Source organism: Gymnoscopelus braueri (assembly GCF_963280865.1).
Source record: "Gymnoscopelus braueri genome assembly, chromosome: 7".
Classification (NCBI taxonomy): Eukaryota; Metazoa; Chordata; class Actinopteri; order Myctophiformes; family Myctophidae; genus Gymnoscopelus; species Gymnoscopelus braueri.
In genome coordinates, this window is record NC_137608.1 from 20,804,320 (window position 1) to 20,817,795 (window position 13,476).

General features: G+C 44.7%; 1 protein-coding gene across 1 annotated transcript in view; it reads left to right on the forward strand.

The window, feature by feature from the left end:
• Window positions 1–13,230, forward strand: part of LOC308088312 (ADP-ribosylation factor-like protein 15) — a 181,478-nt gene extending 168,248 nt beyond the window's left edge. Inside the window, exon 5 of the mRNA XM_080432716.1 lies at window positions 12,658–13,230. Within this exon, the coding sequence (XP_080288842.1) occupies window positions 12,658–12,810 (153 nt within the window). The 3' untranslated portion in view covers window positions 12,811–13,230. The remainder of the gene's footprint in view (window positions 1–12,657) is intronic.
• The last annotated feature ends 246 nt before the right edge of the window (window positions 13,231–13,476 follow it).

Here is a 13,476-nt window from a genome sequence, read left to right on the forward strand (position 1 = left end):
CATGGTTTAAATCTTCTGCGAAGGGGGAACACATTGATTGTAGTGCCGCGTGCTCTGTGTGTGTGCGTGCTCTGCGTGTGTGTGTGTGTGTGTGTGTGTGTGTGTGTGTGTGTGTGTGTGTGTGTGTGTGTGTGTGCGTGTGTGTGCACGTGCGTGCTGAGATGGGTGCGTAGGGGGGGCTGCAGCCTCTTTCCAAGCTGGTCAACTGTCAGTGAGAGGGGGGCCTCCGAGTGAAAGAGGTGGAGGGGGGTCCCACTAGGGGGGTCTTAGGGGGGAGGAGGGCTTGTGACAGACCTCCTGGGCTTTGAGGCCCTCTGTGTGGGCCCTTCGCAAGCAACAAACCAGAGTGAGAGGGCGGGGAGGCGAGCTCTAGGGGAAGGTGCCGGCACACTGGCCCCTGCAGCAGGGGAACGCGGGCAAGCTGCCAGCTCGCCCCGTTCAAGTCCCACAGACCAGATGTTCCCCGTCAGGGAGCTCTCGGGCCTTTTAATAAATTGAGTTACTGTAAATCTGTAATAAGTCAAGGCAAACATGGATCTGACCCAAACTCACCCCCTCCAGCCCCTCTATCCCAGCCCCCTATATCCCACCCTCTTCGCCTCTCCTTAATATCTTGCAGGTCAACCCTTGGTGAAGGGGTCGTGGCCCAGCCATTGACCCTGCCAATTATTCTCAATCCTGCATGAGAGGAGGGATACTTTCCTTTCCCTTCATTCCCCCCCCGCCCCTCCTACCCTTGCATCACCCCAGGCCCCCGCAGGGAGGAGAGTTCCATTCATGCTTCTGTACTGTAACATCACCATGTGTGTGACCCACAGTCCTTGATCTCTCCCAGAGGCCTGATCCAAAGTGAAATGCCTTCTTGAGATGTAAACACCACTACAGGAGGTCTTTTTTGAAAAGTTTTATAAAATACTGTTCTGGCAAATAGGACTATCAGCTCTTGTTACGTTTTTGTGTGTTTTTGTGTGTCGCGGTGGAGAGCGTCTGAATTGGTTGATCTTCTCCTAGCTAAATTCCCAATACCTGACCCGTTCCAACTCCAGGCTCGGTTTGAGCGTCTTCTCTGTGAACACGCCGCACATCTGCTCCCCCCGCAACTGCAAAGATGGAGGTATACAGGTCGATTCCCTTGGCAAGAACAGCAGCTGGTGTTTTTTTTTTTTGGAAGTCATCTGAGCTAACGCACCACGAGAGAAATAAAAAAAACAAGAAGTCTCTCCTGGCGGTTGTACCAACAAAGCAAAGCCGTCCCGCTCATTGTCCAAGTGGGAATCTTCTCAAGCACATCTTTTAGATACATTTTCGGGGGGTTTGCCTGCATGTATGGAAAGAACATTATCACATCCGCGGGCCTTAAGTGCAATAGCATTGTTCCAAGTCGCACGCTGAGAGAGGTCGGAGTGAAAGTCCCATGCGCGGCCGAGCTGAGATTTACATCGCCCCAGAGGACAGCTCTGATCTGGCAGTGGTCAGCTCGCTTTGAGGACAAGCCGTGCTGTGAGCGGATCACTTTGAACCTGTGCTGAGCTTGAGCCTTGAGGGACACCCTCGGCCCCACCTGAGCCAAGCAGGACAGTAAATCTGCAGGCAGTGGAGTTTTTTCTTCTTTTTCTGCTACGAAGCAGGGCTTAATGTCTTAATTTGCTGCCTGGCCTCCTGGTCCAGTTGAGCCCTCGTCCCAACAGTTGTACAGTTCCAGGCTGTCGCCAGGGTGGCCTCCAGGCTTATTATTGGTCTTGGCCTGGTGTAGACAGCTTCTTCAGCAAGTGGTGGGACTCAAATGAAGACCCATGCAAACTCTCTCTCTGTCCCCCCTCACTCTCTCAGTCTCTCTCTCTAATATCTTCATAGTTCTCCATCATCTCCATGGGTTCTTCTCATGTCTGTAAATGTCTATTTTGTCCACCGTTCTTACTTGTTGTATTTCCTTACCACGGTTAAGATTCAAACATCCCAAACATCTCACTCTGCGTAATCTGGAACCAAAGGTGATCGTGTCATTTACCCCACGTGCGGCTAATGCTCTCACTTTTAAGGTGATAGGGGCATTAACTACCTTGGAAAAAAGCTTGAGGGTGGTAATCCCCTCTTACACAAAACCTCACATCCATTTCCCAAGGTGTCAGAGCCTTGCCTAAATAGGGCTTTAAGATTATTTTATTATTTTATTGTTTATTAGCCCATTAAGACCTGGAACGCATCTGTGTCATGTTAAGATTTCTTTGGCTATTCAAAAAATAGCAGATATACAAGATCATAGCGAGGCACCGAGTGCCGCGCTACGAGCTTGTAGATCTGATTTTTTTTTTTTTTCGTGAAAATTTGTGCAAATCTTTGATATTTTTTTAAAAGCAAACATTTGTAACTCAAATCTTTGCTTCTGGGGATTCTACAAATGTCTTCTAAATCCTAAAATGTATATATTTTTAACTTATGTTGCTATAATATCAGTGGTTCTCAAACGTTTTTCATGTCAAGGACCACCCAAAATGATACGTATTTGGCCACGGACCGCAGTTGTTCCAGGGACCCCCAGAAGCACAGATCGGAGTAAATTTTTTTCGCTTTAAGACATATATATATACATATTCAAAGATTTGCACAAATTTTCCACGATTTTTCAAAGAATAGCCAATTAAATCTTAAAATGACACATATGCGTTCCCGGATTGAATGTGTTAAGAGACTTGTAGGTCATTTGGTTGGATGCCCTCCCGGAATTTGCTGGGAACAGTTTGCTCTTCCACATCCTTCCAACAACACATACTTCCAGGGGACCGCCAAGTCCCCCTCATGTCTTTAAGGCTGTTTAGGTGAGGCAGGAGGAAGGCAAACAAAGGCATATCTATTATATGGAAGAGGATCTCGCATTACTTCCCGTTTCAATGCCGTCTCCAGTGTGGGCCACTTTCCAGGTGACTGATATCTTCACAGGGGCCAACATGTCAGGCGATGGAGTAATTGATTGTCTTGGATATTTGAGTAGGCCCACTTTCCCTAGTTTGTGGACTCCCTAATGGTTCCCTCTCCAGTTGAAAGCTTGCTCGTGTGGTGAGCTTTTGACAAGCTCAAGTGGGATAGACATATTTTCACAGCATGTCTTAGTAAAGGGCCATGATGGCCATACAGTACGTTGATTTCTTTCTTTTTTTTTACATATGGTACAATATAGGCTACTCTTTTTTTGCCATTGGCAAGGAAGAAAGCAGGTTCCCTGAATGTAAGATGATTTATGTTATGGAATTTGTGATGTCTCTATTATGGCTGCTATTTAGTAGCATGAGGTGAAAGGTTAATACTCCAAATTAGTTTGGGCAAAAGAATGCTGTGAGGCCACTTTTCGTTGCATCAGCCAGGCAGGTCACTTTTTGCACATGTACTCTAAGATAGGTGTTGAGTAATAGATGATGTTATTATTGAAAGTGGGCCTCTGCTGAAATGTATCCAGAGAAATCCTCAAGGCAGAAATAGTTCTCTTTTCTCCAATAAGTTTATTGAGTAAAACTCCCCTGGGGCCACTCAGCAAAATACCAAAAGTCCATGGGCCGCAAGCTAAAAATGTCGGTCCTATTTTGGATTTTTCGATTTTGTAACACACTACACATTGTTATTGTTATAAGAAAATTTACATTTTGACATCACATTCTTTTCACTGTACCTGTTTATTTTGTGTGTATGTCCAGTGGCATCAGTTCAGCAAAAGCTAAGGTATGGCAGGGTTAGGGTTGCCAGCTCCCAGAGATTGAAATAAGGGACACCTATCCTGGGTGTGCAGTCGAAATAATTTGGGGGTCAAACCCCCCCCCAAAAAACTAAATGCATAGAAAACTATGCATTATACCTGTAACAATTGACTCACCTGGGGGTGTGTGTGTGTGTGTGTGTGTGTGTGTGTGTGCGTGTGTGCACACTGTGTGCACACTGTGTGCACACCTATATATGTCTGTCTGTTTGTTTTTGAAAAAATGAAGCAACCCATATATTTGAACGGAAATGTATATTTTTATCCTGTGCTTAAACATTTTTTTAATTATTATTATTATTATTTTTTTGACCATGAGGGGCCGCAGATACGCTGCGTTGGGGCTGCATGCGGCCCGCGGGCCGCAGGTTGAGTAGCGCTGGTCTAAAGAGTAGTTTTGATGGTTTTGCCTGCAGGCAGGTAGCAGTAGTGTTTGTAGAATAACTTCTCTGTGTGAATAACTCTTTATCGGCTCCCCTTTATGTAGTGGCTTCTTTTTTAATATATACGGTATATAATTGCTGAAAGGCAAAACCTTCTCAAGTGAACATTTCCTGCTCTTACTTTTACGATCTTATTGCTTAAACAGGAAGGGATTATTACTATTATTTGATATTATTGAATTTAGTTTTGAAATTCTTCTTAGACTCCTGGACCCTGAGGCTGCTTCTCGGGCCAGACTGGACAAAGAAACGTACCTTCAATGAGAAACTTAGAGTTGACAGCTCGGGTCATTTAACTTTCTTTTACGATACTGATCTCCCGCAGGAGTGTATCCAACAAACTGGGGTTTGTTCCATCTGGCTTTGCTGTTAACCTCTGTAAGAATGCTTATGTAGCGCTAGCTTTAGATTTCACAAAATATATCCCTGCATAGCGCAGGACCGTCGAACCACAGCAGCTCTGTTTTTATCTGAAAGATCCTTAACACGGTGTATGCGCCGATTGACTGGCAGCGTGTGCTCTGACGCCTTGGACCCCTGCCATTGTATCAGCACATGCCTGGCTGCATGAATGCCAATGAGAAAGGTGCGGTGGCCGTGGGTGGGTAAACGTATAATTACCATGTGACCCATTTCTGCCCTTATCACCATTATCATCATCAGGGCTATACAATTAATTGAAACAAAAATAAATACGCATGACTCACAATATTTGGCAACAGAATCAAATACTGCAGTGTGTCGTCTCTGTGTTGCCTTGTTATTTTTGGTTGAACGTTTGAGCATGTTTTGGGACAAATATTTGTTTTTTTTGTTTTGTTTGGAACTTTCCACACATGCTCTCAGCACCTGACCCAGTAACTCATTGACCATAGCCAAACAGGACTTAAGTCTGTCTCTCTGTCTCTCTGTCTCTCTGTCTCTCTCTCTCTCTCTCTCTCTCTCTCTCTCTCTCTCTCTCTCTCTCTCTCTCTCTCTCTCTCTCTCCCTCTCTCTCTCTCTGATGTGCTCAGTTGGTCAAGAGGACAGGGGAAGGCTCTCCTCCCAGGCCTTTCTGTTAACCTGATGTGACCCCAACATTCACAACAACAATAATAATAATAATAATAATCATAATAATAGTAATATTAATATAGCACGGGCCAGATAGCAGCTGGGTGCATACGCCATCATGGGCGACTATCCGCTGTCATTATGGCCCTTAAAGCAGGCTTGGCGGGGCTGCAGCTTAAGATTAACAGCAGAGCTGCGCGAGTGCACCGGGTGGCAAATCAGCATATTGAGCAATGTGTGTCTCTACTCTCTGTGTGTGTGTTAGGATACTGTACAGCAGTGGTTCTAAAACTTTTTTTCACGTCAAGGACCCCCAAATTGTTATGTATTTTGACCCCCATCTGAACATCATTGTATGCCAGGGACCCCCAGAAGAGAAGTTTTGTATTCAAATAATCAACAAATTTTTTTTTGTATGCATAAAATGGAGAAAGTGGTTAAAATGATTGTGACGCTGTATTAACACATTTAGCTGGGGACCCCCTGGAACCCCTCCAATGCCCCATGGGGATCCCCGGACCCCCACTTTGAGAACCACTGTGTTACTGTATGTGTTTCATAAACTCTTAAGCACCATGAGCCCTGTGTGGTGTAGCTCCATCCATCCTTACTTTCTATCTGATGCCCAATCTCACTACTTTAGAATAAATAACCCATGAACTCCATCCCTTGTTTTGCTCTGGTGCACACACCAAAAAGTCAAGTTCACAAGATTGTACATCTGCTATTTTTGCCGTGGGACACCACCATGCGACTAAGTCATAAATCAGGGTTTACACTCCCAACCTCAATCAGTTCTCTCCAGCATGCTAGTGATGTGTGTCATCTAGGGGTGTGCCGATTCACTAATTTCATGAAACGATACGATACGATATTGGGCTCACGACATCGATACGATACAATATATGGCATTATTATGAAAATATATGGGGGGGGGGAAGCAAATGCAAACAAATATTTCTGTTTTGCATTATTCAGACATGCAAACTTGTAGATTTTCAGCTACAATAGCCGTTTTGAATCCAAATAGGGCAATAGTGTGACACCTGACCTGAAAAAAAACAACATGTTGTCATGCTTTTCACCTCGGGGCTGTTTGCATGCCTGATTATTATTATTGTAAAAAAAAAAAACCCTAGTGTCATCATATTGAAAATCACCCTTTGAAACTTTTAATATTTACATTTAACATAAACACTCAACAGTTCACTAAGAAAAGGACGGGGGGGGGGGGGCGCTCGGGTGGCGCAGTCCCATGCAGCCCACTGCCACGGAGGTTGTAGGTTTGAATCCACCGTGGTGCAACCAGCTTTGTCGGGCGTCTACACAAACACTATTGGCCCGTGTTCGGGTGAGGGAAGCCGGGCGGGAGAGTGATATTTGTCATTGCACGTACTCCTACAGGCTGGGGCGGCACCTGTCAGCTGGGAGTGTTGGGCGGGAGGTGTAGGACGAAGGCTCTACGTCCTCCTAGTGGGGGCTCCTCCTGGTGGGGGCTCCTCACTGGCAAGTGGATACAACAGCAGTGACAACACAGAAATGTGTGTGGGGAGGAATTCATTTGGCATAACGACTGAATTGCGGAGAAAAAGTTTTTTTTTTTTTTTTTTTTTTTTTTTTTTTTTTTTTTTTTTGGGCTACTCCACATTAAAAAAAAGAAGAAGAAAAGGGCAGGGAAGCGATATGCCAGTCATGGAAGCTAACACAGTTGGTGGCCATCTCACGCTTGGCTGGGCTAGTGTCACCTGTCCTTTGGTTGGCCTGATAGCCTGTTTTCCCATGGGGATTAAAGAAAATATACACTCTTAACACTCTTAACTTATGTATTAGGGGTGTGCCGATACACTAATTTCACCAAACGATACGATACGATATTTGGCTCACAACTTCGATACGATTTCGATACGATACGATACGCACTTTTTTTATTATGAAAAGATATGCGAACTTAGCCGTTTTGAATCCAAATAGGGCAATAGTGTGACACCTGACCCGAAAAAAAACCATGTTGTCACCCTTTTCACCTCGGGGCTGTTTGCATGCCTGATTATTATTATTGTAAAAAAAAAAAAAAAAACGAAAACGTATCGCGATATATCGCGGGACGATATATCGGCACACCCCTATTATGTATTACTCGCAGGCACGCACACACCTGCACACACACACACACACACACACACACCCCCACACACACACACACACACACACACACACACACACACACACACACACACACACCTTTCACTTTCTCATTCATTCAGCACAGGGTCAATTGTACTCTAACCTGTCCTATTGAACTCTAGCTTGTACACACCACCATGCCAAAAGCAGACACTGAAGCATGAATGTGTCTTAACAATGGCTGACTTGTTTAATAGCGCCTGTAAAGCATTGTAGTCATTTAAAGAGTAATTGTCTTGGAACAATCGAATCATGTGGAACTCAGGATCCACATGGGCAGGGCATGGCAATGTGGATCTCAGAGTTAATGTAGCCAGCCTGTGTTGTCTAATATGTCCATGACATACAGTATCAATGACGTACGACTCCACATTTGGGCATGTGTGTAGCCTGATCAGAACCTCATTTACTTCCATTATACATTTAAATGTGTCAAAAAGTATAAAACCTATGTGGGGAAATAAATAGTAGAGATACGCCTGTAGCCTACTCAGTGGCGTTTGGTGGATTCTAACGTTGACCGGGCCAGAACCGGGCCAGAACCGGTTTGACGGCTAAACTGTTTTTTAATGGCCACTCATTAACAATTCGGCCGAATGCAAATGAGCCCCATTTGAAAACAAAGGCGACTTTCTGTGGTCGGCTACAACAGAATAGGGTGAGGGGCTGCTAATGTTGATTTTTAGTTTTTTTTCCCTGGCGGACCTTGCCCCTAGCCCCTACACAGGGACAAGCTGGGTTTACAGACCGGGCCAAGGCCTTGTTGGCCCCAATGACGATACGCGCCTGAGCGTACTGACAGTATGCACGGTCGGCCCAGTGGTTTGCGAGATTAGCTCCGGACGGAGAGACAGACAGACAGACAGACAAACACACAGACCGACCCTCTTATTGACAGCTAGCCTCTTGCATAGTCAAACCGTAAAAATGAGCTCTGTGACAAGTCAGACAGTGCAAAGACATGAGTGTTAATTTAACTCAGAGAGTATAAAAATGTACCTGTAAGTTAAATGAACATTCAGGATTATACAGTGTACAAATAACAATGATAAATGCAGCACACACAAAATACTTAGTCTCGCTACGGTACACGTTGCACAACTTAAGCTTGGATGTTATAACAATGCAGTCACTCAGTGCAGGCCTGCAGCCAAACCAAGAGAGTTATGCAGTCCAGAATCCAAGAGCATGGACAGGTGGCCAACCATCCTTGCAGCCCAACTGCAGAAACACTGTTTCTACAGGCACGGGTGGTGGTGTAACTTTTTGACACCCTTTTGCAAGCATAAGCCGCTTTCTCCTATCTACAAGACAAGGCCCTGTGTCTGGCTGACCTAGAAGAGGCTAGACTGGTTGACCCAGTGGTCATCCCAGGAGCCATCTGGCAAGCACGTCTTGTGGCGGCTTACCCTTACCGCAGCCTCACGCAACTCCTTAAGCGAGCATAAGTGCGCTTAGGAGGACTTAATCTGGGAGAAACTGGTTTTGGCCACACTGGGAAGTGCGAGTGGGGCTACGCCCAGCCATAAGGTCATGGGGTTCCTTCAGCAGCGTAAAGCATAATTGATATCTTGTCTTGAGGCGTCATGTTTTTTATTTGAAAATCAGTTATTTCCGACACTGTCATAGAGTAAAATGAAGTATAAATAAGGCTTGAGACTGAGACAGGTGTTGTTTGGGACATCATTTATCCACCTGCTGATAATTTCACAGTTGGATTTGACCATTTTAAATAAGCTTCTATATTCACTGCACCGACTGGACTCATTAACCCAGACTGTGTTATCATGACTGCACAGAACTCTAAAATGCCACTGAGAACTTCTTGTGCTGGTCAACTGGCTGGAAGTCTATGGCATATTATTAAAAAAAACACTTAAACCCTCATATTTAGTAAACTAATCTGCTGCTCTGTATTTGATTTCCCTCAACACCAAATCTCTCAGCCAAAAATAGCCAATCTACAAGCTCACAACGTGTCGCACCGCAATGAGTTGTGAGCTTGTAGAACGTCTATTTTCAGTCAATGTTCCCCCCCGGAACAGGGATGCTAGGGTTCAAGTGGTTAAAGATGTCATTAGAGCACTGTGCCCAGACAGCCCTGGGGTAAGCTCTGCAGGCCAGTGGGGTGAGGAGGGGAGGCAAGCGGATCCTGAGCCTGTCTGCGCTCAAACAGAGGTCACTGCTGGCCTTTTGACAGTCTGCCAGTGCAGGGGCTAGAGTCTTCCAGAAGAGGGCCTTGGCCACAGGCAGACAAGTGAGCCATTCAGCCAGACAGCCAGCCAGACAGACAGCCAGCCGCTTCGTCTGCAGTCTAGGTCTGGAGCTAGAGCCGGGACTAGGGCAGCTCAGGTTACCCAGACAGATTTGTTAACACTGTTTGGGTCCGCTCGGCTTTCCAGCCAGGCCTCTGGGCCAAACGCGGCTGAGGTGACTTAATCTGTCATTAAACTCACGTTACACCCGGACAGAGACTCAACTCAGGGGGGCAGAGGCAGAGGCTCACTCTCCCCACACACGGGCGTGGATGGTTGGATAGGAGCAGACGCAGACACACAGAGCTCCCTGCCCCCTCCTCCTCCTCCTCCTCCTCCTCCTCTCCCCTCCCCCTCCTCCTGTTCTTCATGCCACACACCATGGCACAGCTAGACAGCTCAGCAAGGTCTAGACAAAAGCAATTTCACTTGAAGTTGAAGTCATTTGACGGTGTGGTAGGCACCCATGTGGATTTGCTGGTGTTTCCAAGGCACACCGGTCTGTTTGTCTGCTTGCTTTGTGTGTTGACCCACACACACGCACGCACGCACGCACGCGCACGCACACGCACGCACACGCACACGCACACGCACACACACACACACACACACACACACACACACACACACACCCTCATTCAACAGACAGAGATTATTCACCATGTTCTGTTACATAAGGATAGGATAGAAATGATGGACAATAGATGTGTGGCAATTGTAATAATATAATAATATTATTAATTTTGAATATCGTAATGTTATTGATATCTTAATAATTACAGCTAGGAATTCACAAAGAAATCTGCATCTTGGGTAAAACAATATCCACAAGGTAGTGATTCTATTTTTAATAGAAGGAATAGTGTTTTATATAACTTCCTAACCAAACTATTTTAATGCGGCGAAGGATCTCAGATCTACAGAGAAATCTGCATGTCAGAGGAAGTTTCTAATTTGGATAAAGCTGTGCAAATTACACTAATTATGATCCCCCCTCCTTATAGTTTTGAACCGCAGGGAATATCTGTAGAAAAAAGCAGCAATATAAGATTTCTTCATCTATAACTTCTAGCCTTTAGCATTGTGATACTCCTTTTTTTATTATTTTACTCTTATTTTGCTCCTCAGCACAAAACTAGTTCCTCATCAACGTATGTCTGACAAGTGCTCAGTGAGCAACCCAGGTTTAAAGGAAGGAAGAAACCATTTAATTTGGATACTGTATGTGAAAATACACCTCACGTTATCTTTTCCTTCCAGGAGATAAGCAGGTGGCAAATCTCTCCATCAGCTGTTACAAGGAAATAAGGACATATTGTAACCATATTAACCAGAAGGTTTGAGTGATTTAAAAAGAAAAAGATACTGTACTAAAACATTCACCACATCAGATTACCAGGCATGTTATCTTTACTCAGCTGGCCTCCGCAATCTTGTCATCACTACTTCCCTCCGGTAGATAAAATTAGAAACGAACTGGCCCACAAAAAAAACAGTGCCCGTCCATAACCTCAATATGAGTGCCAGGGGACCTAATTATGTACATATGTTAACCCATTCCATCCGGGAACACATCGGTGTCATTTTAGATTTGAGCTATGACCATTATTTTATACATTGGCTATTCAAAAATAGCAGATCTACAAGCTCATAGTTACATAAAAAATAGCAGATAGCTGCTATCTGCTATTTTAGAAAAATCTTGAACATTTGTGCAAATCTTTGAATTACATTTTTAACTCAAATCTTTGCTTCTGGAGGTCCCTGGAACAAAATATTTTACAAATATGTTACAAATGTTCGCATAGCGTGGCACTCTGTGCTTGTATATATCTGCTATTTTTGAATAGCCAAAGACATCTAAAATGACAGAGACGCGTTCCCGGGATTGAATGGGTTAAGATGAATTCCAATAAATGTTGTTTTATTGCATCAGTGACATGAATAGGCTCTCATTAGAAACGGCTCAGCATGAGTTGTGCACTACATATCCTTCAACGTTCAACTGATGGCTATCAGACAGGAATTAGGAGGTCACCGAAACATATTTGCAACAGGCATACTAAATTGTTGCCATTACTCAAGTTGCGGTACCTTCAGTGGAGGTCTCTCAGCCATCGTTTCCCTGCTGCTCAGATGTGTTTTTACATGACAGCTGGTTCTGCTTGTCTCTCTGCCTTCTATTGTCATGCGCTGCCAACATAATAAAGTACACCAGGCACTGAATGTAAAGCCAACATATGATGTTCATAATCAACTGTTAAAAACATTCTGTGCCAAGTTAAGAATCCACATTTTTCCCAGATTTGAACTCCAGATTTGTCTTTTCTTTTTCTTATGTATATATATATATATAGATTTGGTTCTGGTGTACATGCGTACTGTAATTCCGAGCCACAGTGTGTCGAGCTGGGGAGGGAGACTGGGCTTCACTTACGTGTCCCCGTGGCTTTTTCGAGTGACTGTGTTAACCGCTTTAGCCCTATACCCTTTGTCGGACAACGAATAGTGAAAATAGCCGATGTTTGTGAGCTTGTAGATCGGCTATTTTTGCTACGAATACAGGCGTGCCTTGAGATTTTGAATTGCCCACTGGTGTGCCTATTAGGCACGTTTCACGTAGTGTATAACGACATGACCAAAACGAAATGAAGTGTGGATCATGGTACTCGTGTCAAAATACACAAGGCTTCAGTCAATCTCAGTGTGGTGTATCTGCAGGGCTAATCCAGAGTGACACTGCAAAAGCTGTACACCTAAAACAAAATAATGGCATTGCAAATTCTTTGATCTAAGTGTTCTGACCATGTCTCTAATGCTCATTTGTAGTTTGGTGTATGAAAATGTATCAACGACAAAAAAACGGCACTTGACAGTTTTCAGTTGAAACTCTGTCATTTCTGGCAAGTATGACCGAGGCTTCATCGTGCGTGACAATTAGATGATAACCCCACACTCTTTTTCTTTTTGCCTGCAGATCAAGAAATACTTTGAGCTGGAACCACTGGCCAGGGGGAAGCGTTGGATTCTAGAAGGAACCACCACGGACAACCTGGATGTCGTGAAGGAGAGCTTTGGTCAGTTCATTAGCCTGCTGGAGGACAAAGACACTGAGCCTGCAAGGATATGATGCTATCCGTGCTAATGAAAAAAAAAGAAAAAAGGACATTAGCGGCTACCGATGACGATACAACACATCCTGCCCGTGTCCATAGCACACAACACACACCAACGCAAAACTCACATAAACAAAAATGGCAGTTGATGGCCTCTCTGTTTGGAGCTGTGTGTCGGTGTGTGTTATTAAATGAAATCCCCCCCATCCTCACTGCTCACTCCCATTTTCAAAATGGAAGGCAGTGGATGGGCAACAGTCAACCACTACATCTTTACAGAGGCAAGCCACCATTCCATCCAGGCCCCATTTCAACTTTATGCAGTTTAATCATCGAACTTTTGTAAGAAATCAAATTCTTGTTTACCACTATCTGTGCCATTATGATGAAACCTTAAGGTTTGGACATATGGCATTCCTTAAGTTGCCATTGGGCACACACACACACACACACACACACACACACACACACACACACACACACACACACACACACACACACACACACACACACACACACAAATGCACACACAGTCACAGGCATGCACGCACATACGCGCACGCACGTGTGTGCACGCACGCACGCACACACACACACACACACACACACACACACACACACACACACACACACACACACACACACACACACACACACACACACACACAGTGGAGACCAGG